Genomic DNA, 25,219 nt, shown 5'->3' with positions numbered 1-25,219 from the left:
TAATTCTTATGTAAATCACCATAGAATTTACACACATATTGGGGTTGACTTAGCAAAAGTTGGTGTAGTAATAGAAACACTCTTTTCTAAGGGATTAGGGATGGCAAGTTTGCCCCGCCCCACGTCACCTTTGCCTCACCTTAAGGTAGGGTTTTTACACTTTTAAATGGTTTCGGGACACATTTGGTATTAAAAATGAAAAATTGATTCGGTTTTGGGTTGGTTTTGAAATTAAAAATGATTAACCAATATGGTTTCGGGGTGGGGACAGTTTTGATATACCCCACCCTCTTAACCCGCCCCAGCAATCCACTCCGACCCGCCCAACTTCCTAAATTACTTATCACACTCTAATGAAAGATTTAAACACAACATTAAAACATTAGAAAGTTTTGGCTTAAATTATCATCTCAATGTTTCAAAACATTATAACTCTCATTCAAAGAATTTCAGTAGTTATTTATAATTTTGATTAGGGTCATATTAAATCTTAAATAAAAAAAAGCTGAAATCTAAGGAAGAGAGAGAGAGAGCTTCTATTGGCACCTCAACTTTTACTTGTTGGCGAGGTGCTCCTTTGAAAAAGCGGGGCGAGGGTGGGTTCTAGAAAAACTATTAAGGGCAGGGATGGGTCAAAAAACATCATACTCGAATCAGAGAGGGTTTGAAATGAATAATGGTAATTGGGGCCGGGTTTAATTAAAACTGGCCCAAACCCTCCCCATTGCCATCCCTATAGGGGATAAATATAAGCCTTAACCAATTTATTTAAGTGGCATGCAGAATAAAACCTACCTAGTCGATCCATTAGATCAATAATTATAATAGAAGCCCCGACCTATCTTCTATTGGACCTAAAGATGGCCCATCTGTCCAACTGAGCAAATCAATATGTTTATAGGGCAAAGAACTTACAAGGAAATAGCAGATTGAGGAGAAGAATAGCATGCCATAATTGGTGAGGTAAACATCGACCAAGATGGCTCCAACGATTTGCCAAATGCCCGACATGGTATCAATCACATTCGTATAAGCTGCGGCCGAAATGGGCCTCATAAACAGGTAATTTGTGAAGAATGTCATCAAGTTGAATACCACGTCCTCCATATATTCAATTGCAATGATTGCAACTGTGATGAAAAAAAATAAAACTAGTTATTTCTATAGTTGCAGGTTTATCATTCTCAAACCAACTCAGCCTTTATCGTTAACCAAACTGTAACCAACTTCTTTTCCTTCCAAAAGACTATATTGGATTCATGGAATTTGTAATTTGTTAGGCAAGGCATTTATGCCTGGGGCCTCACATGCATTAAATAAATATAATTGTGATAATCTGACAACCTTACATGGCACACTCAATTGGCTCTCCTGACATGACAAGTTTTGGAATCGTAGATTTGTACGCCTCGGGATACAAAAGTATATCCTGAGTCATACATATCTACATTTCCCGAATTTGTCATGTCAAGAGAGTTGATTGAATGTGCCACATGGGGTAGTCAGATTATCACGACTCAGATAAATAAAACAACTAAAATTTTATTTATCGTAAAGAGGATGAGCTTCAAGAGAATGATATGGAGTTTTTGCAAAGTGGAACCATGAAGTACTAGACACGAGAAAGATCTTCCAAAGAACGGGGCTTTTTTTGAATAAGCCAATTCACTTGGGACCTTACAGATCCATTCTTTATCCTATTAAAAGATCAGCCCTTTGTCTCTACATTTTCACGTCAAGAATTCTTTACAGATCAAGAGAAAATGATATTAAAGAACTAAAAAATTCAGATAACCACACATTTAAAAAATTCAGATTCCAAATTTTTATTCATTTTAATAAATAATATCATTATTTTATATTTGAGCAAAACAAGAACTTCTTATATATTTAAATTGTTGACAAATTCTATAGTAAATGAATATTTTATATTTATTTAAAAATAAAAATACAATTGAATATTATTTTTCAATAATTTCCTCTGTATAATACTAATTGCTACAAAAAATATTTATTTATTTATTTATTTATCAGTTCAATTCTACTTAACGAATTTCTTTGCAAATATTACTATTTTATATTCGGATCCCCTTTCTAAGTGTTCCAATTATGTTGCATGCTGGCAATGACAAAGAAATAGAATGAAGGAGAAATTTATAAAGCTTTGACTAATTTGCTTAGAAAGTACAAAAATAAAGAAAGAAAGAAAGGAAAAGAATAAGAAGAGAGGAAGAAATATATTAATTTAGAAAAGTAAAAAAGATTAATGTAAGACATAATATATGTGTAACGGTATATGGTGAGAAAAAATAAAGTAGAAAAGGTCTAGTCTTGACTTTTTAAGGTGAAATTAGTTGAAGGACCTTGGCGGAGGGATTTATTTCTTAATAGTCCCTAAGTTTTGCGTGGTACCTTGATAGGACATTTAGTAAATTTTTATTGTCTTAATGACCTCTTATTATCGGCAAACTCAACACTAGTAAAAACCCACCCTAAGATTGAGGATAGACATGGGGTTTTTGAATCCTCTAACCTACCCAAATCCTTTCCCATTTACCCATCAATCTCTAACCAAGAAGAAGAAGAAGAGATCAAGGTGAGGCTTAGTTGTGATTTTTCCTATGTAATTCCTTTCTAAACTTCTCTCCTATATATTCCCCTCTTTACATTTAAGCAAGTTTTTTTTTTTTTTTTTTTTTTTTTTTTTTTATAGCAATGTAGATCTTAATTTATTTTAGTGGAGCTTGGAGGTAGAGAGTAAAACCTCTTAGAGGTAATCTTTTCATATAAATCATCAATAAACTCTCAAGAGCATTAGAATATTTGTTCTTTATTTTTCTTTCAAACTTTAAATTCTTAAATTAGTTGTTATTTACTTTCTTTGCAAGTTTAAATTCTTAAAATAAAGATTTTCATTTTATTTCATAATGACTTAAGAGCTAGAGAATAATCCCTTCTTGGAGATAATCTTCTCTTTCTAAATCTATTACATGCATACATTATGTCCACACATATCACTTTGTTTTCTCTAAAATAACTAAGAGTCAAAGTTGTTGTAATTTTTTAAGAGATCCAGGTTAGTTTAGATTTTGTTGTTTTTATTAAAGCTTACGTATCCTTTTTATATTTTGAAGAGGGGGGGCTAATTATGATATTTGCATTCTTTTATCACTAAACTATAAGGAGGGGAGGGCGAGGAGTTGAAGAACTTGAAGATCTTGAATATGATTGCATTTGGAGAGAAAAATCAAAGATTTTTTATTAGAGACTGAAGAAAAGGGTATTTAATTCATTTCTCATTAGTCTATGAGAGAACAACTAAGTCATATTTTATTTCCCAAAAATCTTATCTCATAACTCGTTGACTGACTAGTTTTTTACATGACTCAACTTGATGAACATTTGAATATACCATATTTTCGATTTTTAAAACTATAATTAGTATACTATATTTTATGACCTAAAATTCTATAACTTTAATATTTTGTTTTTTAGACCCTATTTAGTACCACGCAAATGCAAAAGATTTGCACCAAAAATGATTTGCAACACTTTTTGGATTGCAAACTATTTGCTGACATTTGTGAAGAGCTTAAGAGTTTCATGCAAAAAATTTGCAATGCAAAAAATATATATATATATATACATGGGGCGGTTCAAGGGACATATGTGAAAACAATGGTTTTTTCAAAATATGGGTTAGAGGCTTTGGATTGAGCTAATTTTTTGCGAGGATGGTCACTATGATGAGAAGATCATCCTAAAAAAAATTAGCTAAATTTGAAACTTCTAAATCCACTAAAAGTGATTTACTAATGATTGGCAAAAATTGACAAAAAATCGACGGTCTACATTCTAAATCACTTTTAATGGGGTTAGAAGTTTCAGATTGGACTGATTTTTTTTTTCTTTTCTTTTTTATGATCTTCCCATCATAAAAATCATCCTCACAAAAATTCAACTCAATCCGAAACTTTTAACCCATATTTTGAAAATTTATTAATGTTACATTGTTTTTACATATGTTTTTTCATATGTCCCTTGATCCTCACACACACACACACACACACACACACATATATATATATATATATGGGGAAATGTTCAGCAACAAAGATTTTGGCAAAACATTTTTCAAAACATGGGTTAGAGATTTTAGAATGGGCTAATTTTTGGTGAGGATGATCTTTACGGTGAGAAGATCATCATCACCAAAAATCAACCCATTCCAAAACTTCTAACCCCATCAAAAATGGTTTACAAAAAATGGATGGTCCACGATTTTTCAACTTGTAAATTGGGGCTAGAAGTTTTGGAATGGGCTGATTTTTGATGAGGATGATCTCCTCACCGTAGAGATCATCCTCACCAAAAATCAGCCCATTCCAAAACCTCTAACCCATGTTTTGAAAAATGTTTTGCCAAAATGTTTGTTGCTGAACGGGACCTATATATATATATATATATATATATATATATATATATATATATATATATATATATATATATATATAGGGAAATGTTCAGCACCCTAAGTTTTACCACACACTTTAACAAACGTTTTTTGTCCTACATGGGTTAGAAGTTTTGGAATGAGCTGATTTTTGGTGAGGATGATCTCTATGATTAGAAGATCATCCTCCCCAAAAATCAGCCCATTCCGAAATGTTTAGCCCCATGTTTACACGTTGAAAAATCGTGGACCGTCCATTTTTTGTAAATCAATTTTGATGGGGTTAGAAGTTTCTGAATGAGCTGATTTTTGGTGAGGATGATCTCTATGGTGTAGAGATCATCCTCACCAAAAATCAGCTCATTCCGAAACTTCTAACCCATGTAAGACAAAACGCGTTTGTTAAAGTGTGTGGTAAAACTTAGGGTGCCGAACGGGACCCATATATATATATATGGATGGCGTTATTACAACCCCTATTACGAGTCACATTGCGACATACCGTTTGTCTTATATGGGCAAAAATGTTTGGAATGGGCTGATTTTTTGTGAGGATGATCTCTGTGATGAGGGGATCATCCTGGCAAAAAATCATCCCATTCCAAAACTTCTAACCCCATCAAAATTAATTTACAAAAATTAGACGGTCTAAAATTTTTCAACTTGTAAACATGGGGCTAGAAGTTTTATAATGAGCTGATTTTTGGCAATGATGATCTCCTCACCATAGAGATCATCCTCACAAAAAATCAGCCCATTCCAAACATTTTTGCCCATATAAGACAAAACGGTGTGTCGCAATGTGAGTCGTAATGTGAGTCTACGGAACCCGACCCTCTATATATATATATATATATATATATATATATATATTCCAACAAAACATTTGGAAAGAATCTACAAATCAAAATGTAGAAGTAGATTAAAATAAAGTGTGTTTCGCCAAAGGATTTCATTCTTAATATAATGGATTAGGATCCGTGTACACACATATCTACTCATATATCTATAACGTGTTTTGTCTAATGTGAGCTAAAAGTTACTAATTGAGCTGATTTTTGGTGAGAATGATCTCTATGATGAGAAGATCATCCTCATCAAAAATCAACTAATTCTAAAACTTCTAACCCCATATGTATGAGTTGAAAAATTGTAGACCGTCCATATTTTATAAATCATTTTTTACGAGGTTAAAATTTTCAGATTGAGCTGATTTTTGGTGATGATGATCTCCTCACCATAGAGATCTTCCTCACCAAAAATCAATTTAATCCAAAACTTTTAACCACTAGAACAAGGAACCTGACCCTAATATAATATGTTACTATCATTAATTATATGATTAAATATGATATCTTAATATACCTAAGATAAGGAAACTTCGCGTCAACAAATTAGAACCTTCTTGGATCCTTACCCTGAAACTCAAGTAACATAAGAATGTTTGGAGCTTCATATCAACCCATCCCATTGTAATCTCTTCACTTCACACAAAGCAATGGACACTTATGATCGGGTCGCCATTAATATAAATATAAATGGCTAAGGTTTGTTTGATGGAGATAGACATGTGAGGCTAAGGTTTCCTGACAAAATTTCGAGTAGGTCTATTGTTGGACTGCATGGTCTCATCCTTAAATCGGACTACCCCACGTGGCATACTAATCGATTATCCACACGGGATAAGTTCCGTAGATTTGCATACATGGCTTTAAATCCCCATAAAATAAGTGTATCTCGAGGGAATCGAGATTGCTTTTTGCCGCGTAGGACGTTATTCAGTGTGAAAAGGGCTGGCCCACCATTTGGACGACCTAGGGAACCGAGATTGCTGTTGGGTTGTAGTGCCGTACGATTGTTCGTGGGACTAGGTCCGTGACAATGGGCTTCAATCCCAACCTTTCTTGTGCCCTCAATCTTATCACATAGATCTCCCAATTAATGGGATAAAGAGTGAGGCTATCGTAATAACTTTCTTAATATGATTTTAAATCTTATTATGAGGCATGAGATCAATGTGGATTGTCATTATGGCCCAATAACACTGTAGTCCACTAAGGGTATGTTTGATTGCATGGAAAGTCACTTTCCATGGAATTTGAAATCCATGAAAAATTACTTGTGGAAAATAGGTAGGGTTGGAAAATCAAATTCCATTGTTTGATTTCACTTAGATAAAATCATGGAAAAAATATGAGAAAAAATAAGAAGAGGAGAAGGAGGATGTGGCGACGACGATGGCGACGGTGGCGGCGACGACGACGGCGGTGGCTGCTACGACGACGATGGTGGAGGCGGTGGCGGCGACGACGACGACGACGGTGGCGGCGGCGACGATGAAGGTAAGTGAGGAAAATGGGGGGAGAACTTGGTGGTGGTGGTGGCGAAGGAGGTGGGGGATGGAGAAGAAGAAAAATAAGAAGAGAGAGAGAGAAGGTGGTCGGAGACGGAGCCGACGACGATGGTGACAACGGCGATGACGACGACGGCAAGGTTAGTGTAATGGTGGTGGTGGTGGTAGGGAATAATTGATGATGGAAAACATGGGTGGATTTCATTTTCCCACCCGGGTGGGAAAGTGAAATCCATGATTTAGTGAACTTTTTGAATGGGGTGGAAAATGAATTCCATTTCCATGTGCAATCAAATACTTGAAAAATGTCATTTTCCATGGAAATTGATTTTCCACTTTATTTTCCATGTGCAATCAAACATACCCTAAAGTTCATCTCGTAGATCAGATTTTAAAAATAAATATAATAAAAAAATCCTAATTTGGGCTAAATCCGAGGATTAGGTAGTGGCCGACCTCAAAATTTCTAAATTTAGAATTAAAATCCAATGGTTGAAAATAACATTTCTTATTAGAAAATGTTGAAGTAACATTGAAATTGACATTGTTTGGGACACTGACGTGGATATGTGAACATATCATAAATTCTTTCATCGAGATATGAGTGAGAAACATTTATGGTTTTGTGCACACCAATGTCTCAAATGATGTCATTTTAATGTTACTCTGGCATGACTCTTTCTTATGTTTTATTTTTTTAATATTCTGAAAATTTATTGCTCTACATCTCAATGGCATCCTTACATGTTTTTGGATGGAACATGAATAGGAGTCAAGAAATTAAATCGTGCTAATCTGACTACCCCACATGACAAGTTTGGGGCCGTAGATATGCACTCTTCCAGATACACAGTTACAGTTTCTCATGAAAAGTGTATGTCAAGGGAACGGTGTATCCTGATGAGCACAGATCTATGATTCCCGAACTTGTCACGTCAGGTAATCGATTGTATATGCCATGTGTGGTAGTCAGATTCTGACTCAAAGAAATTTTCTTATCTTAATTAGGAAACTATCTTTACAAAGTAAAAGGAGGAGGTCTTAATTAAGACCCAATCTTTTGAAAATGTACTACATGAATGAAACTCATTATTTTTTTTTTCATAAATTTAAATTTTAAATCCAACTGTAAAACTTACATTTTTAAACTTTCTTCGAGATTTGGTCTGAGACCTTAACGTATTTGGTGAGTAAAGCGTTTTCGTTCCAATATTTAATATTTGGTGCTTAGGACCACATTAAAGGGATGTTAAAGTAAGGCTTCGACTTTGAGTCACGTTTTCATAATTATTCATAGTTACTTTATATTTAGGGAATATTACTTGAAGGACCCTCGTAGAAAAGTTTCTTTCTAAATAGTCCTTAAGTTTTACACAGTAACTTGACATTACATTTAGTAAACTTTTTTTTTTTAATGACCACTCATACTATTGAATTTACCACGATTTATTGTCGAGTTCACCATTTTTTATTTATTGTTGAATTCGATGCTTTTTAATTACTGTTGAGTTCACCACTTTTTAAATAAAAAGTGGTGAACTTGACACTAGTAAAATCCTCCCATTTTCAATCTTTGAGTTTTTTCGACTAAAATACAAAGAAAAAATCGACTTAAAATTTGAGATAACGATTTGTTTAATAATTTCACCCCAAAAGAACCATTTTTAATCGATTTTCATCCAAAAACAAAGAAAAAATATGAAAAATTGTAGTTTTTTTACATACATCTTCAAAATATTTGAAAAAACCCTTTGAAAATAACTTCTTCTTTCTTAAATCCTTTTTAACGAATTGAGTCTTCGAAACTCGATTGAGATGTTAAAAATCCAAATTTTGGATAAAAATGATGAGTTCAAATGGTTAAGGCATTCAATCATGAAGTTCAAGTCTAAGAATCAGTTAGAAAGAAAAAATTTACTAAATGTCCTGCCAAGTAATCGTTGAAAACTTAGGAACTATTTAGAAAGAAACCCTTCAACGAGGGTCTTTTAAGTAATTTCCCCTTATATTTAATAGTGAGGTTTTGAATTTGATGAGTATTTTATTGACTAATGATAAATTGATATGGCAAAACATATGTATACACAATTGAGATGGGAAGGGCACGAAACTGTTGATCTTTTCTCGTGTTTCCTGAAGAAAAAGATCTATGGTTTTATGGCAAAATTCGCTTTCGATCATTTAGAATTCACAGGTAAATTTTATTTATTTTAATTAGTCTTGATATTTTGACTCTCTTTTTTTATATACTCTTTGTATACTTTCTTCATAGAATTATACAAAACTGTACAGATTTATCCTTGTATATCTTGAAATAAAGGATCTATAATTTTGTGAAGGAAGCTTACAAAAAAACAACGGTTCTTTGCACACTGCCACATCAACACAGCTTTAAAGTCAGTTCGTCACTTTACTTTTTTTTTTTTTATGCCACATTGAGACACGGTAAGAAACAAAGGATTAAGGAAATTTCCTAATTTAGTAAGTAAAATGTTTTTCATTTTAATATTTAATAAATATTTGGCGTTTAGGACCACAATAAAGGAGACCTTAAAGAAAGGCTTCTGACGCACTAAACGTCTTCGTATTTTTTTCGTATTCTTTGTATTTGAGAGTAACACCCAAGCAACGTGTAGGTGAATTTTTATTGGGAAAATTACTTAAAGGACCCTGGGTGGAGAGATTTGTTTCTAAATAGTCCTTAAATTTTTGGCAGTCCATTTAGTAAATTTTTCTTTTTTTTAATAATATGATCAAATGCCCTAATCATTTAAACTAATTATTTTTATAAATAAAAAATTAATTAATTTTTAATATCTCAATCAAGTTTCAGGGACTTCTTTATGTCGAAAATGATTTAAGAAGGGAAAAGGAGTCATTTTCAAATGTTTTTTCAAACATTTGGAAGATATATGTAAAGAACTTGGATTTTTTTCAACTTTTTTCTTAATTTTTGAAAGAAAATATTATAACTCTATTTTTGTTAAGTATAGTTTCTATTGCGATTAGAATTTTATCGATAGGATTAATTATTGATTTAGTAGGTATTTTAATAAGAGTGGAATTGATAAATTATTAGGATTAAGAATCTTTATTTACAAAATGATGTAATCCCCTTATCAATTGATAGAGAATATTATTTTAATCGTATTTTATTTTTTTATTTTTGATAATTAGATATCCCTGTAGACAGTAGACCAGGCCCATATCTGGGCTTTGCCCAATCCATAGACCATGGTCTTGTCCAAGAACTAGTCTCAGGGCACATGCAATGCCCACACATCACACACACCATATAAGTGAGGTGCACTCTCGCAAGGGGGCCCTAAGGATTTAATGCTCATATTGGGTATCGAACTCACAACTTACAGGTAGAACTGGCAACAAATCCATACAGTACTGGATCAATACCACTCCAATATTGATCTGAAAATTTATAAAGATGTACCCAATTTAATCCGAACAGATTAAAGAATATGTGAACCGAATCTGATCCATGAATTTCATTCTTATTCTAAAAACGATCTAATCCGATTCGAACGCATGCCTTATTTACAAATGGTCAATTTTCAAAAAATTTAAAAATCTATATTCCGACATCAAATATAGAGGGGAAAAAAAGACTAAAACATTTTATCTATATGAATTTATATGAAATTAATAATTAAAAAAAAATTATGAAAATATCTTCAAATCAGATTTTTTTTTAGAGCAGATTGGGGTAGATCCAAATCTAATTTGAAATTATTTCGGATCTAAGATTCTAATTCAAATCTGATCCAAAAATCCAATTTTTCATGTTTTTTCGGATTAAATTAATTAGGACATCAGATATATTTCAAATCATTGCCAGCCCTACCTACGGGAATTACTTGTGTATTGATCCAAAATTGCCATCGAGCCAACCCCTCAGTGTGATGAGCACTCGAGATACACAATCCTTAGTGTATTGAGCACTCGAGATTGCCATTGCTCTCGTTTGAGTGGGCACGTTAGGAATTATGTTCTTAGCAATTGGTATCAGAGCATTGTTTTGTGCATTCCAACAAAGATGAGTTTTATGGAGGAATGTGTTGATCGTTTAGAAGAAGCAATCACCACTATGCAAGTTACCTTGGTATCAATCCAGCAAGCTATAGAGAAATTGGCAAATCAACAACCACCCCACTTACCGAATCCTCAAGTACAAGCCAATGAGGTCGTTGGTGGAAACTCAAAGGTAGGAGATCAGGTTTAGTTTCTATTGTTTTTAGAATTTTATCGATAGGATTAATTATTCATTTAGTAGGTATTTTAGTAAGAGTGGAATTGATAAATTATTAGGATTAAGAATCTTTATTTACAAAAGGATGTAATTCCCTTGTCAATTAATAGAGAATATTATTTTAATCGTGTTTTATTTTTTTATTTTTGATAATTAGATATCCCTGTAGACAACAAACCAGACCCATATCTGGGCTTTGCCCAGTCCATAGACCATGATCATGTCCAAGAACTAGTCTCTGGGCACGTGTAACTAGTCTTAGGGCACGTGTAACACCCACACATCACACGCACTATGTAAGTGAGGGTGCACTCTTGCGGGGGGGCCTAAGGTTTTAATGCACATATTGGGTATCGAACTCACAACTTACGGGTAGGACTGGCAACAGATTGGTTCGGCACTGGATCAGTACCGCTCCAATAAAATTTATGAAGATGTACCCAATCCGATCTGAACGGATTAAAGTATATGTGAACCGAATCCGATCCATTAATGTCATTCTTATTCTGAAATCGATCAAGTCCGATCCGAACGCATGCCTTATTTTCAAATGGTCAATTTTCAAAAAATTTAAAAATCTATTTTCCAACATCAAATATAGAGGGGGGAAAAAGACTAAAACGTTTTATCTAAATGAATTTATATGAAATCAAGAATTAAAAAAAAAAATTTATGAAAATATGTTCATATCAGATTTTTTTGGAGTAGATTGAGGTAGATCCGAATCTAATTTGAAATTATTTCGAATTTAGGATTCTAATCCAAATCCAATTTTTCATGTTTTTTCAGATTAAATCAATTCAGACATCAGATATATTTCAAATCATTGCCCACCCTACCTACGAGAATTACTTGCTTATCGATCCAAAATTGCCATTGAGCCAACCCCTCAATGTGTTGAGCACTCGAGATTGTCATTTCTCTCGTTTGAATGGGCACGTTAGGAATTATGTTCTTAGCAATTGGTATCAGAGCATTGTTTTGGCCATGCCAACAAAGATGAGTTTTATGGAGGAATGCATTGATCATTTAGAAGAAGTAACCACCACTATGCAAGTTACCTTGGTATCAATCCAGCAGGCTATAGAGAAATTGGCAAATCAACAACCACCCCCCTTACCGAATCCTCAAGTACAAGCCACTGAGGTCGTTGGTGGAAACTCAAAGGTAAGAGATCAGGTTAGTGAGCATGATAATCGAACGATTCCAAGACCTCATGAAGATTGGATTGAAGGAAGATTGTTGTCACGGTTTGCTCAGATCAAATTTTCTCGTTTTGATGGGAATAAACCATTGGAATTAGTTTATATATTAAGCAGAGCAAATTTTCAATTACCATCAATTTGCTAAAAACGAAAAGATTTTCCTTTCCTCGTTCCATGTGGAGGGAGTTGTGTCAAAATGATTTCAATGGTATAGTTAAAAAAATTCAGATATGAAGTGGGAAAGAATGGCAAAAGCCATATTGATTTGATTTGGATCAATTGATTACGAGAATCTTGATGGAATGTTGGTATAGCTACAACAAGGTTCCGAATCTATACCAAATTACTAAGAAGAATTTCAACCTTCAACATTACAAAAGGCAATAATGTTGGCTCGACAACAAAAAGATAAAATGTTCCAATTTCGACATGCAAATCGATTAGTGTCTGGATTGGTTACTAATGGTCAAACACACACCGAAAAGCTAAATGAGATAATCACGTTAACCGCATGACAAATTTCAAAGTGATGAGATGAAAGTTCAACAGGTCAAAGGATTGCGCTATAATTACGATGAATGTTACACTCCTGGCCATCACTCTAAGAAGATGCAAATATATTTACTAGAAGGACAAGATGAAATGGATGATGAAAATATTTCAATTGGAGTTACTTTACCTCTATGAGGACATGGTCGATTTTTAGAGGGAGCATTGTTACGATTCTATTTTCGTTAAGTTTAGTTTATAATTCTATTAGGATTCTATCAATAAGATTAATTATTGATTTAGTAGGTATTTGATTTGAATATGTTTTTTAGTAAAAGTAGAATTAGGAAATTATTAGAACTAGGGCTCTTTATTTATAAAAAGATGTAATCCTCTTATTAATTAATAGAGAATATTGTTTTAATCGTATTTTTACACACTTCTTGATGTGTTAAGTACTCAATATCACCCCTTCTCTCATTTGAGTGGGCACATTAGGAACTAGGTTCCTAATAGAAAATTGATCAAGAATGATTCTTTTAGTTGAAATCATCTAAGCAAATCGTTTTCTCAAATTTTTCGTTGATCTTTCCATGTATTTTAGTTGAAAAAACTTGAAAATTGAAAATGGGTAGGTCTCACTAGTGTTGAGTTCAATAATAAATAAAGTGGTGAACTCAACAGTAAACAATGGTGCGTTCAACAGTAAAAATCGTGAACTCAACCCTAAATAAAAAGGTGTCGAGTTCGACAATAAATTAAAAAGTGGTGAATTCGACAATAAATAAAAAAGCAGTGAGTTCGCCAATAATGAGGAACCATTAAGGAAATTTTTTTTTACTAAATGTCCTATCAAGCTATCAAGCAAAACTTGAGAACTATTTAGAAAAAATAAAATCCCTCCTTCAGGGTCCTTTAAGTAATTTTCCCATTTTTATTTACCCCTAAATTTTCCAAACTGAAGAAAAACCTAATGCTGTAAATTTGCTTTCAGTCATTTGCAATTTCTTTCGTAAATATTATTAACTTAAATTATCAACCTTAGGTATTGAATCAATTTTCGTTTTGGATCCAAACCCAAAACCTCATGTTAGTGGTACAAAACATTAGTAATCTTTATGTGCATCACAACACCATAAATATAAGGATTTCAATTACAAATGGAAAAAAATGATTATTACAACTGATGACTACAATTTGAATCTCATTTGGATAAAGAAGATCTAACATTATATGGAGAGAGAAATTTAATCTATTTATGTTTTCTATGATGCACACTCGTGGAATGGAATGTTTAGTGTTTTCGAGTAGTGGTCAATGACAAGAAAAATCTATGCTTGATGTGATACCCAATTAACGCCCAATCAACTTTACCGCCCATGCACCACCCAAGTACAGACCCAAGAGAGGTCCTGCCAACAACATCTGAGTGAGAGGATCGGTTGATGGCGTGAGCACAGCAGCTGCCACAACTGCACCAACCACAACGTATCTCCAAATCGACAGCATTTGGTCTCCTGAGACTAAACCAACTTGTCCCAATAGAAGCTGTATAACTGGAACCTGTAGAAGGAAAATCATTCATCCAATTAATGATGTTTCTTTCAAATTATGGGAGTTCTTGAGTCATAGGGTTGAGATGCTAGTTACAACTGATGAGTACAAGCGTGAATACTTCATAGTGATTGCTTTCATAGGTTCGACTATGCAAAGATGGTGAGAGTGGACAGAATATGATTTATAGAAATAGTGAAGGCCAGCTCTTCTACCATATTATATAATTCATACCTATGCTTTATGAAGTAGAATGTTCGGAAACTATGTGTCATAAAATGAACATAATAAAGGTGACGATGTTGAGATGAATCAGTGGTTAAGACTAGGAATATAGAAAAGACGAAAGCAGAAATTAGTACATTTGCAGAAATCTAGGAATAAGCCCAGATAGACGATAAAATGAATGGATGTAAACTGAGATGGTTTGGGCAAGACTAGGAAAGACAGAAATATAAATGAGTACATTTGAGGAAATCAATGAATAGTATCGATTTAGAGGCTTGGACATACAACAAAGACCAATGAGGCACAATGTGCAAGTTCAAGGCCTGAGCACTAAAAAGGCAAGAAAGCCAAACATGAGGGTAACAAACAGATTTGAAGTCACATGCAAAATCCATGTCTCCAACCTCAATATTTGGAATAACAGAGTCAATAACAAGTTTTCATTTTTAAACAAGAAATCTTAGGCTGAAAATATGACATGAGAGGCAAAATTCATCTTGTGCAATCAGTAACCAAACATCAACTGAGATCTAACACAAAATAAACATTTAAGATAAACATGATTCATCACGAAATTAGTTAAAATACAAATTTAAGTAAATTATTCAAAATCTCTACTTGGTTAGTAAAAGATATGCACATGAAGAACTGAAAGAACCGTCTTTTCTGTGCTATCCTTACCTGGAAAGACAAACCTGTGCTGAACATCAGCACAAGTACAAACTCGAAGTACTGATCGATGGACCACAAAGACTCCACCACGCCTTCTGCGTAGCTCACAAAGAAATTCAAGGCTGCCGGAGTGAGAACTGAGTAAGAGAAGGCAATACCAGCATAGAAAAGCACCGAGGAGCCTAAAACAATAGGCCCAAGGAATCTTCTCTCTTCCTTTGTAAGACCAGGGAGAACAAAGGCTATGATCTCATAGAGAATCACCGGGCTCCCAAGGAGAAGCCCACAGTATCCCGATACCTGCACCAAACCATTAAATTAAGTATTAATTTTTTATTTTCATTTTATGTGAGAACTAGAATTTTCAATTGTGATTATCATATAGTGGTATTCTTCAATCTATATTCAAACACAATCGAAGGGAGGCACAACCTCCAATTTTCCAAATTTGACATTAACAGGAATTTGATCTGAAATGGAAAGAACTGAAAAGTTTTACAAACCTGAATATTTTATAACTAATGGAATTTAAGATGGAAATTTTGTCAAGTTGTGAAATTCTTTACCAGTTGGTGCAAGTAGTTCCATGTGTAAAGTGTCTAAACATTGAATGGTATAGAACTGATCGATCTTGTCAACAAGAATGGGTTTCTCATTTTTAAAATATATGTCTATGTTCTCTTGTCTCTCTTTTCACTTTTAAATATTTGGGTAAAAGAAATGAAATATACCACCTACAACCAAGTTAGGTGGTCCCTGCAAGAGAAGAAAAATGAATAGGGTCAGGATCGGGGGACAACCATGTATTGGCTGATTCTATTGAAAACTGGCTGGTCAACCAGTTTTGCACCCAAAATCAATAACAAAGTTTTTCAGGAGAAAGTAGACAAGATCAGTCAATTGTAGCCTTACAAACTTAGTAAGATTTGAAATCTTAAGGGTCATTGAGCTCGACTTGTGGCACCTAAAAACATGATCCGATGCCATAGGGATATAGAGAACAAAATTCTATGAACTTGAAAAAAAATTTAAGAAAGGTTACTTCACCATTAAATTTTAATTTTAAATTTGGGAGTTCGGTGGGAATTCAATAACCGTCCATTTTCAAAACCTTGGATTAGGGCTTAAAATAGGTTGGGTTCAGGCCGGATACGAGTGTGTCCATATTAATATCCGAATTTTTTATCTAGATCCGAATCCGACTCGGATCATACTAAGCTAAGACCATATCCTAAACAATTTACTTTCATTAAAACCATATACGGATATTGATTCGGGTTGGTCGGGTCGGATAATGTCAAACCGTTTAAGATTATTTCAAATGAAATTTGCTAATATGTGACTAAATGGTGACTAAGACTCAAAACCTCTGCATTTTGAAGAGAGGCCTTGACCACTACACCCAATCATTGTTGGTTGATGGAAGATGACTTAAAAATATAACAATATAACTTGCAAAGTAATATATCATTCGGATCTTGGTGGATATAAGGATGGAACCATATCCGACTCGGGTCAAGGGACATCAACTCGTATCCAAACCATATTTTAATTCGGATATACTTGATGAAACCAAATCCACTAAATTCGGATTCGGAGCACTCGGATTTCGAATCAAATCTGTGCCATTTTAAGCCCAACCTTGGAACAAGCCCAAAAAATATTATTTTTTGGATCTATGTTTTTCAATAAAATCTAGTGTGATGTGGTGTTAATTGCCAATTTGGTAATCCATTTGAGCTCAACGACCCTTAGTAAGATTTCAGAAAGTGTTTTTTCTAACCAAATAGAATTGTTCAAGCCAGATTAATTACCATAGCACTGGGAATGAGTAGAAATAGATGTTATGATAGCAATATATATAAATAAAAAAGAGAGCTGCTATTGGCACCCCAACTTTTACTTATTACACCCCAATTTCTTAAATTAGTTATCACTCCAATTAAAGATTAAAACACACTCTTCAAACATTACAAAGTATAATCTAAACATTATAACACTCATTCAAACAATTTTAGTAGTTGTTTACAGTTATGATTTGGCTCATGTAAAATCTTAAATCTAGCAAGAAAATGAGAGATTCTATTGGCACCCCAACTTTCACTTATTCTCAACCATTCACTTATTTTCTTTATTTTTAATTGGGGTGTAATAAGTAAAAGTTGGGGTGCCAATTGCAGCTCTCTAAAACAATCAGGATGAATTAGAAAAAAAAAAAAAAAATAAAAGCAACCAAAAAACAACGAAGAATTAAATTGCATTTTCTATTACCTTCACAGTTGTAAAGAAAAACTCTCCGGGCGCTAGTTGCAGAAAGCGAACTCCCTGTGTTCTAACAGGAGCTTCAAGGATCATTATCAATTCTTTAGAAAATGCAAAGCATCCTAAGATAGCACCTCCGACTGCCAAAACTGAGACAAATAATCTCTGGCGTAGCTCTTCTAGATGATCAAATATGCTCATTTCTTTGTCATCTGGGAGGAGCTCTTTATTAGGATAGAGAAAATTATAAAGGGAACCATCTCCACTATCTTGGTTGGCATTTTCTATTGTTTCATCAATCGAGTTATCTGCCAAATATAGAGAAGTGTCATTAAGAAAAATATAGTTTAGAAGTTGGGATAAAACCAAATTCAATATTACGTATCTAAGAAAACTGCTCTCCACTAATGAAGAGAGTTGAGCCATTACAAGGAAGAAAACTATTAACAGGTCATTGACGGACAGAGGTAAAATAGGTAACAACATTCCAGTAGTGTGAGCAGAATCTAAGTGACTGCGGTGATAACAATGCACATAAAAATATGAGAGAACCATACCGTCAATGTATCTAGAACACGTTGATTTGATATAATGGAACCCACATCAGGGAACTGTTATCAAAATCTGAATGGCTTCTAAGAGAAAATGCCGAGGTATAATCCCCCAAAAATCACAAATGAAGGACAACCCAAAAGAAGCATTTTAGTGTTTATCTTCACTTGTGAAAACTGTTTCAACGGCCTCTTTATAAGGACGACATGTAGCCCTCCTGTTTTGTCTCTCCTTTTTCTTCTCGGTTTTTTATTTTTATTTTTTTAATTTGTATGTCTTTTATTTTGTCTCTAGGTGTGTAACCTCAGCCTCCTCTTGTTCTCCTTTTGCTTGGTTAATGAATCTAAAACTAGGCCTTATTTTTTATCTCAATGGAACTTGATTGCACAAACCAAAGATTTGCCAAATGATCAATTGCATCAATATCTCATGCCGCTAAATCATACTATTGTTGTTTGTTGTTTTTCATGCAAGAAGCTCAATCAAAATCATATGCATAGTTTAATAAGGGCATTGAACTTTCTAAGAATTTTCCACGTCAAATATGCCGATAACAATTTCAAATAAATCTTAATTTATTCAAATGTTTTGTTTTCAACTATTTTTAATAAATTGGTTATATAATCTTTATTGTATAATAACTTATTTAAATACTTTTTTGATGTTTTGTACTTAAATTTACTAAAGTACTTTGAAAATACATTTCCCGGAGGTGTCATCACATCTGTTTGGGATAGAGTATTTCAAACTTCATAGTAGTGGTGTCCATTAGTTCATTGCAGTGAATTAAATCAGGCAAACCAAACTCTAAAAGCAAAAAAGTAGGTTTTTTCAATTCTCCTATAATAGTACCTTTTATCTTCACCACACACACAAACACATGCATATGCACATGGACATACATATGCATGTCCTGCTCACTCGGATAAAATGGAGGGAATTTACAATATGTCTGAAGCTAAAGCAGAGGGTGGTTTTAATTTAACTTTGAGTGACTCTATTGCACAGTCCTGATCTTTTTTTGATAGACAAACAAAGTTTATTAGAAGAAGAAAGAATTTACAAGAAAGGGGGGACGAGATATACAACATAAGGAAAGAAAAAAAATAAAAACAGCCCGATAAAAGAAAAAAGCAGCCCTACAGAAGTTACTCCTCCTCCAGATTACAAACCATACCATCTTACAAGAAAGTCCTCCAAGAACACCCCTATAAACACATTAAAAATATTTCCCCAATAGAACAAAAGAGCAAAAATTGAGATTACGGTACCCAATGACATCAGTCGATCCCATTTTGATCCTTCTATTACGTTCCTTCAGATAGCCCAACAATTAGTGCAAGGAGTGATGCTCCACAAAATCCTCTTTGCATTGCTAAAAGAGAAGCCTCAATGCAGCCAGAACTCAAACAAAGTTCTAATCTAGATCATTTACTCTGAGAAAATTGCAGCATTCTTTAAATGGATATCTAGTGATGGTGGGGACGAGAGACAAAATTGTAGCCAGATGGGAGGTCATTGAGAGGGTGCTCATTCCGTTATTCTTCATAGGTCCTCCAGTGATGGGATGGATGAAACCAAATAGGGCTCTTTACTGACCTAAAAGATTTTGGTAACCCTGAAGCCAGGATTTAAGATCTGTAGCTGTAATTGAATAACTCCATATGGGACATATGGATTGTGAAACTATGGTTCTCTAAGCTTGAGCAAGATATTTGTACATCCCCAAGCAAAGCCATTAGTGTTTTCGCCATTGATGTATTTGATTGTCAACCATCCTTACAGACGTGATCCAGATGAATGAAAATTCAGTTTAAACAGGACGAACACCAATAAGACCTTAAATAAATACTTTTTAAATTAAGTCTGTGGGATCATGTATATTAGTGGAATCAGAGTAGAGACAGCCATTTCTCTCTAAGAAGAAGGGATTCCCAACATTGGAAGTACAGAAAAGTAACGAAAACAACATGGAGTGGGGGACCAGCCCATTAATTGCACAACAATGATTGTCAAATTTTTTTTTTTTTTTTTAAATATTTTATAACAAAAATGATAATGAATAGAGATTTGTTCAACGGAAAACCTTGCAAATGAGTGGCCGTTGAATAAGTATCACATATTTGTTACTAACACGCACTATTCATAGCATTTCCATGGCCACAGTGCAAGTATCAACCTTTTAACAGAGTAGAAAGGTTGATTCTTATTTCGCCAAGGGACTAAATATTGTTATTGTAGTGATCATTGAACCCAAAAACCAATGCTTGTCGATAAATACAATACATTATCGTACAAGGAATTATTATTCTCTCCCCCATCCCCTCCCACTCCCATATGTATCATATTGGACCCTTGCAAAAATGACATGTACATATAAGAATTAAAATAATTATTGATATTTAGTACCAAGCCTATGGTGACATCACAAAAGAGAACTTTCCTACACTGCTTGATTAAAGGAATCCCAAACCACCACCATCGCTGAAAAATCAGAGGAGGCCTACAATATCTTCATCTCATATCTTGACGATTAGAAAGCAGTCAATTCAAGGTCATTATGCAATATAACCAAAAGGAATGACCAAAAAGATATTTCCAATGAGATGAACTTCAAGATTCAAGTTGCAATGTCACTCCTAACTATTTTACTTCCCATCCAACTTACCACATGACTGGAAAAGTAGATGACAACACCCCACCTCTGCCTTGCTCGAATATGTCTGGATTTTCCACAATTGGAGGTCCCTTGATTAAAGACAAAAAGAATGCACGAAGTCCTAGAAAATTACAAATATAAAGTCATCATGATCAAAAAATCCAAAAATCTATTGCCCGATGGCCTGAAATCAGCAGTATAGTCATCAAATCATGGCAAAACACCATTGTTGCTGGCAAATAATTGCATCATCCAACAACACCTACTCCTTGAAAAGACTTGAGCCAAACTACATCTCACACGCAAATCTCTACACTATCTTAAGATTACCTTATGTATATCTCCATATTAAACTACTATGCCAAGCCACAAACTTGTAGTGCCAAGAACACTGGCCAGTGTGCCAAAATGCCACATGGTGTCATATGGTAGGCAAGCTTCTCCATTGTTCCAAGTTGCAGTACTATGTTGTGAAAACTTCATGCCAAGGATGTGCACCATGCACCTCTGTGACTTCCACAGTATCCACAATGGACCAGTCTCTTATTGAAGAAGTTTTGAGGGGGAATAGAACTTTCACAACTTAAATTTTTTTTCTTTCTTTAATTTTTTGTTTTAACTTGTACAGTTATACTAAAAGAAGGATGTGCACCATGCACCTCTGTCACTTCCACAGTATCCACAAGGGACCAGCCTTAAAAAAAATTCTTTCTTTACTTTATTATTATTATTATATTATTTTTTTATAGGTTTTTTCTGTTTTAACTTGTGCGGTAATACTAAAACAAGAAGAAAAAAATAATAGTGCATGATCCCAAGCGCTAAGCTCAAGGCTCAACCAAATTGTGTACCAAGTCAGCTCTAGAACTTTGAAGCAACCAAGGTATGCAGTTGAGACCTCATCTAACGAACTCAAGACCTTTTTGGACCCATAAGAGATCCAAAGTAAATACTTATGAAAAAAATCCAAAGTAGATTGATTGCGGCCTTGAAGTCCAATCCAGGAGCCGAGGTCAAGGATACATCCAAGCTCCAACCTTGGGCTAAGACCAAGGACTACCACCTCAAATTACATCAGGCCATGATGAAGGCCCATATTTGGTTCATCTAGGGACCATAACAAAGATTGAGGTTGGCCACCAAAATAATCCAACTGCATGATTGTACCATTTGATGTCTCAACCCAAGCTTAAGACCCAATTGTTTATGGACGAAAACCTTGGCTATAACCCAAGGCTCAAACCAAGTAACAAGCTTCAAAGTCCAAACCTACCAAAGTACTAAGGAAAAATCTCAACATATGGGGACTCCCCATTTCATCTCTGTTGAGTTTAGACCCACACCAAACACTCATTGCATTCTCTCTCTCCCTCTCCTTATAAGCTCATGGGCCTCTCCACTCATTGCCATTAGGTTTTGCGTTGGACCCCAAACTTATCAATCTCTATCATTAAACCAAGGAAGAAAGAGAACATTCTTTTAACCATCGCCATGTGATCAACACCATTCTTGGCCTCTATGCTTGGGGGAAGGGGCTTGCATTCCTTCATTGCTTGTTGGGGAATCAAATGAGGGAAGAAAAAAAAAATAATGGTGCATCAAAATTGGCACAATACTTGGTGTGTCCAATTAAGCCAATATAACACTCATACCATTAAATGCAAATATGCAATTCAGTCCCGGCTATCCCAAGAATGGAATTTTTCTACCTTATGAAGATCATCCAACTTTGCCAATCTGGTTCTAGTTAAATGATGACCAAAGAACCACCATTGCTCCCCTTGAAGTTTGAATCGAGTGATTGCTCAATCGTCCCTAAATTTTCCTTGTGAAGTCTTGGGTTTTAGTTAATTTATGATTTTGATTATGGAAGAACCTTTTTTGTAATACAAACCAAACATAACATTTTTTATTCTAGAATTAACTAGAAAATGACTCATTTCTCACATTTTTGGAATTAGTTTCTTGCATTTTTATTTTTTTTTATATTATATTTTAGTATCACAATTATAAAAACATGGCCATCTAAACGAGATTCTAATTCAAGCGAAAATCAGAATTTGGAATCAAAATCTAAAAAAACCAAACAACACCCCTTTACTAGGGTATTGCCAAAACTTTATTAAAGAAGAGACTTCTTGTCAAGCATTATCTTCCAATCTCTCCACAAATTTTGGCTTGGATGATAACTAACATCAGCCAACTCCTCGGACAAAAGTATGACTCAAAAAATGGTAGCCAATCAAAATAATTCGGGAAGTTAAAGTCAAGAGTTGTTCTAAGTTGATGTGATCCTCAATACATCTAAGAAGCTCGAGATCATCACCAGACCGTGAAGTTTGTGGTGGAAAAATTCTCATCTCCACCTCAAGATTCACAAAGCCACCAGATCAAGCTTGCAAGGAGTCTCTGTCTAAGCACTGTGTGGTACTTATCAAAAAAAATCCGATGCCAAAGTCAGATTCACAACTAAAATTGAAATGGACTGAATTACCCTCAAATAAACAAGTTAAGCTTCTTTTATACTTGTGAATTTTTTTTTTCTTTTAGGCATCTTTCCTCACGTTTCATTGATTTCTTTTCTAGGAGAAATTGATGATGATCTCTTTTCTGGTTGGAATCAACATGATTTCCTAACTTTCTAGACTTGATCATGATCTTATCCCTCGATTTTCTCCTCAATCTTTCAAATTCAGGCTTATCTAATCTTTAGTTCTTTACGCGTAGTTCACAACTGAACTCCTGAGGATGGGGGTTACCCTCGCTTCCTTCTACTAGTCTGGAGCTCATGCCCCTAGCCCAGAGGATGGTTATGGATATCTCCCAATGGCTTTACTTTGAGACTTCGCCTACGAATATCCCGAGTGAGTCTCGGGATCTTCTTTGTTGTGTTCTATATCGAGGATGCACACATTGCTAGGAAGATCAAACAACTATCCCTAGGTACAGAATTATGCTCCCAAATTTTTTTGCAAATGTGATTCCTAATATATCCAATAAGCATGGGATGATCACCAGTCGACAAATTTATGCTAGTGTGATCCCTCATATATCCAAGAAGCTTGGAGTGCTCACTTGTCCAAAGCTAAGTTTTGGCAATCAAAATTGTAGAACCTCTTGGACTAGTGGCTATTTTACTTTGTTTTTTCGTGGCCCTTCGAATTGTTTGTGGGATTGGTCATCTCAACCTCCCTCCTTTCCTTTCATAAAATTTTTACTTATAAAAAAATAGGTAAGAAACGAGATGTCTCAGTAACCTCCTCTATCTCTCACTTTCTCCCCTTAATTGCATTATTTTACGTGTGGATGGAACTTCATCACCAATATGTGATTCATAGGTGTCTCAAAGAATAAGGAGAACTCATAATTGAAGAGAACTAAGAGAATAACAAAACCCATCTCAATAAATCCAATAAAAAGAAAAACCCATGTCAAGAAATCCATTAACTTATCCGAAACTCAATCAAACAAAAAGAAATTAATAAATGTTAAGTAGGGTTTCGCACTAACAATCCAATAAAACTCATGAGAATTTTCAGAGAACTAATAAAAAAATAAAATAAAAGAGAACCCATTTCAACAAATCCAATAAAAAGAAAAACCCATAAAAGAAAATCCATAAAAACATCCAAATCAAAACGAATTGAAATTTGGCAAGGGTCTCTCTATCATTTTTTTTTTTTTTTTTTTGCAGAAATCTTACTAGGCCTTTCTTCAAGAGCTGAACCAGCGCCACCCAACTGTATCTTCTGCTGCTCTGTCACATCTTCGAGAGCAAAGCAAACGACTCGGTGGCGATTTTTACGGCTGAGTCGATCTGAAAGTCGAAGCGCTGCTCTTCTTCTGTTGATTTGTAGAGATGTTCGTTGATTTGAGCTCAAATTTAGATGGCCAAAGCAGCAATTGCTGAGATTTAAATGAGAGATCAGAGCACTAGTGCTTCCCATCTCTCAAATGTTTTAAGACCAGTTGAAATTGCCAAGATTATCGCTGGTGGTAATTGTGTACGTTTGCAAAGACTGCGGGTGTTTGATATTTATCGGCAAAAATCTAGTGCGCATTTTAGTAAAAATGTGCATAATTTTTCTATTTAGAGCCGATGGTGGCCTGTCTCAGCCTAGGGGTGTCAATGGGTATTCGGTTTTTAAGGTATTTAGAAGGGTATTTTAGAAATACTCCCTATAAAATTGGTGATATTAGGTTTACCCTCTGCAAAATGCAAGATTAGGCTTAAGCATGGTTTTAAAACTCGGTTTAACATCTCATCTCGTCCATACTAAATATCGAATCATCTCAAATGAGTTTTTCGATATGTTTGAGACGTCTCTTTTAAAAATGAAAAATATGAACATGGGGTTTTAAATCTCATTCAAAAAATTGACTTGTATGTCTATCTCATCTATGCCAGATACTGAGATAACTTGGGTGATAATTCTCAGTCTCGGACGAGTTTTGAAGCCATGTATGTAAGTCAATGTTGCATTTTCTTGATGACTTGATAGGAAAATTTTAATGTTTTTTTAATTAA

At 34.4% G+C, this 25,219-nt stretch overlaps 1 protein-coding gene across 1 annotated transcript; it reads right to left on the bottom strand.

Annotated features, from left to right (window-relative positions):
* Nucleotides 1-13,870: 13,870 nt before the first annotated feature.
* Nucleotides 13,871-24,716, bottom strand: LOC147386228 (sec-independent protein translocase protein TATC, chloroplastic-like). Its single transcript, XM_086422929.1, has 4 exons — nucleotides 24,395-24,716; nucleotides 17,490-17,788; nucleotides 15,228-15,518; nucleotides 13,871-14,327 (listed from the first exon to the last, which is right to left on the bottom strand). Exons 1-4 carry the CDS (start codon nucleotides 24,636-24,638, stop codon nucleotides 14,118-14,120), a joined length of 1,044 nt encoding a protein of 347 aa, XP_086279055.1. The 5' UTR covers nucleotides 24,639-24,716; the 3' UTR covers nucleotides 13,871-14,117.
* Between the last annotated feature and the right edge of the window lie 503 nt (nucleotides 24,717-25,219).

Source organism: Akebia trifoliata, chromosome 14, assembly GCF_017979445.1.
Source record: "Akebia trifoliata isolate Shusen 1 chromosome 14, ASM1797944v1, whole genome shotgun sequence".
NCBI lineage: Eukaryota > Viridiplantae > Streptophyta > Magnoliopsida > Ranunculales > Lardizabalaceae > Akebia > Akebia trifoliata.
The sequence above is the reverse complement of the archived record's forward strand: the minus strand, read 5'-3'. Positions and strand labels throughout refer to the sequence as shown.

Coding starts and splice junctions, on each gene's coding strand:
- LOC147386228 (XM_086422929.1), bottom strand. CDS start 24,638: ATGGGAAGCACTAGTGCTCTGATCTCTCATTTAAATCTCAGCAATTGC. Junction 15,519..17,489: donor TTTTCTTTACAACTGTGAAG/GTAATAGAAAAT, acceptor GGTTTGGTGCAG/GTATCGGGATACTGTGGGCT. Junction 14,328..15,227: donor GCACAGGTTTGTCTTTCCAG/GTAAGGATAGCA, acceptor TTCCTTCTACAG/GTTCCAGTTATACAGCTTCT.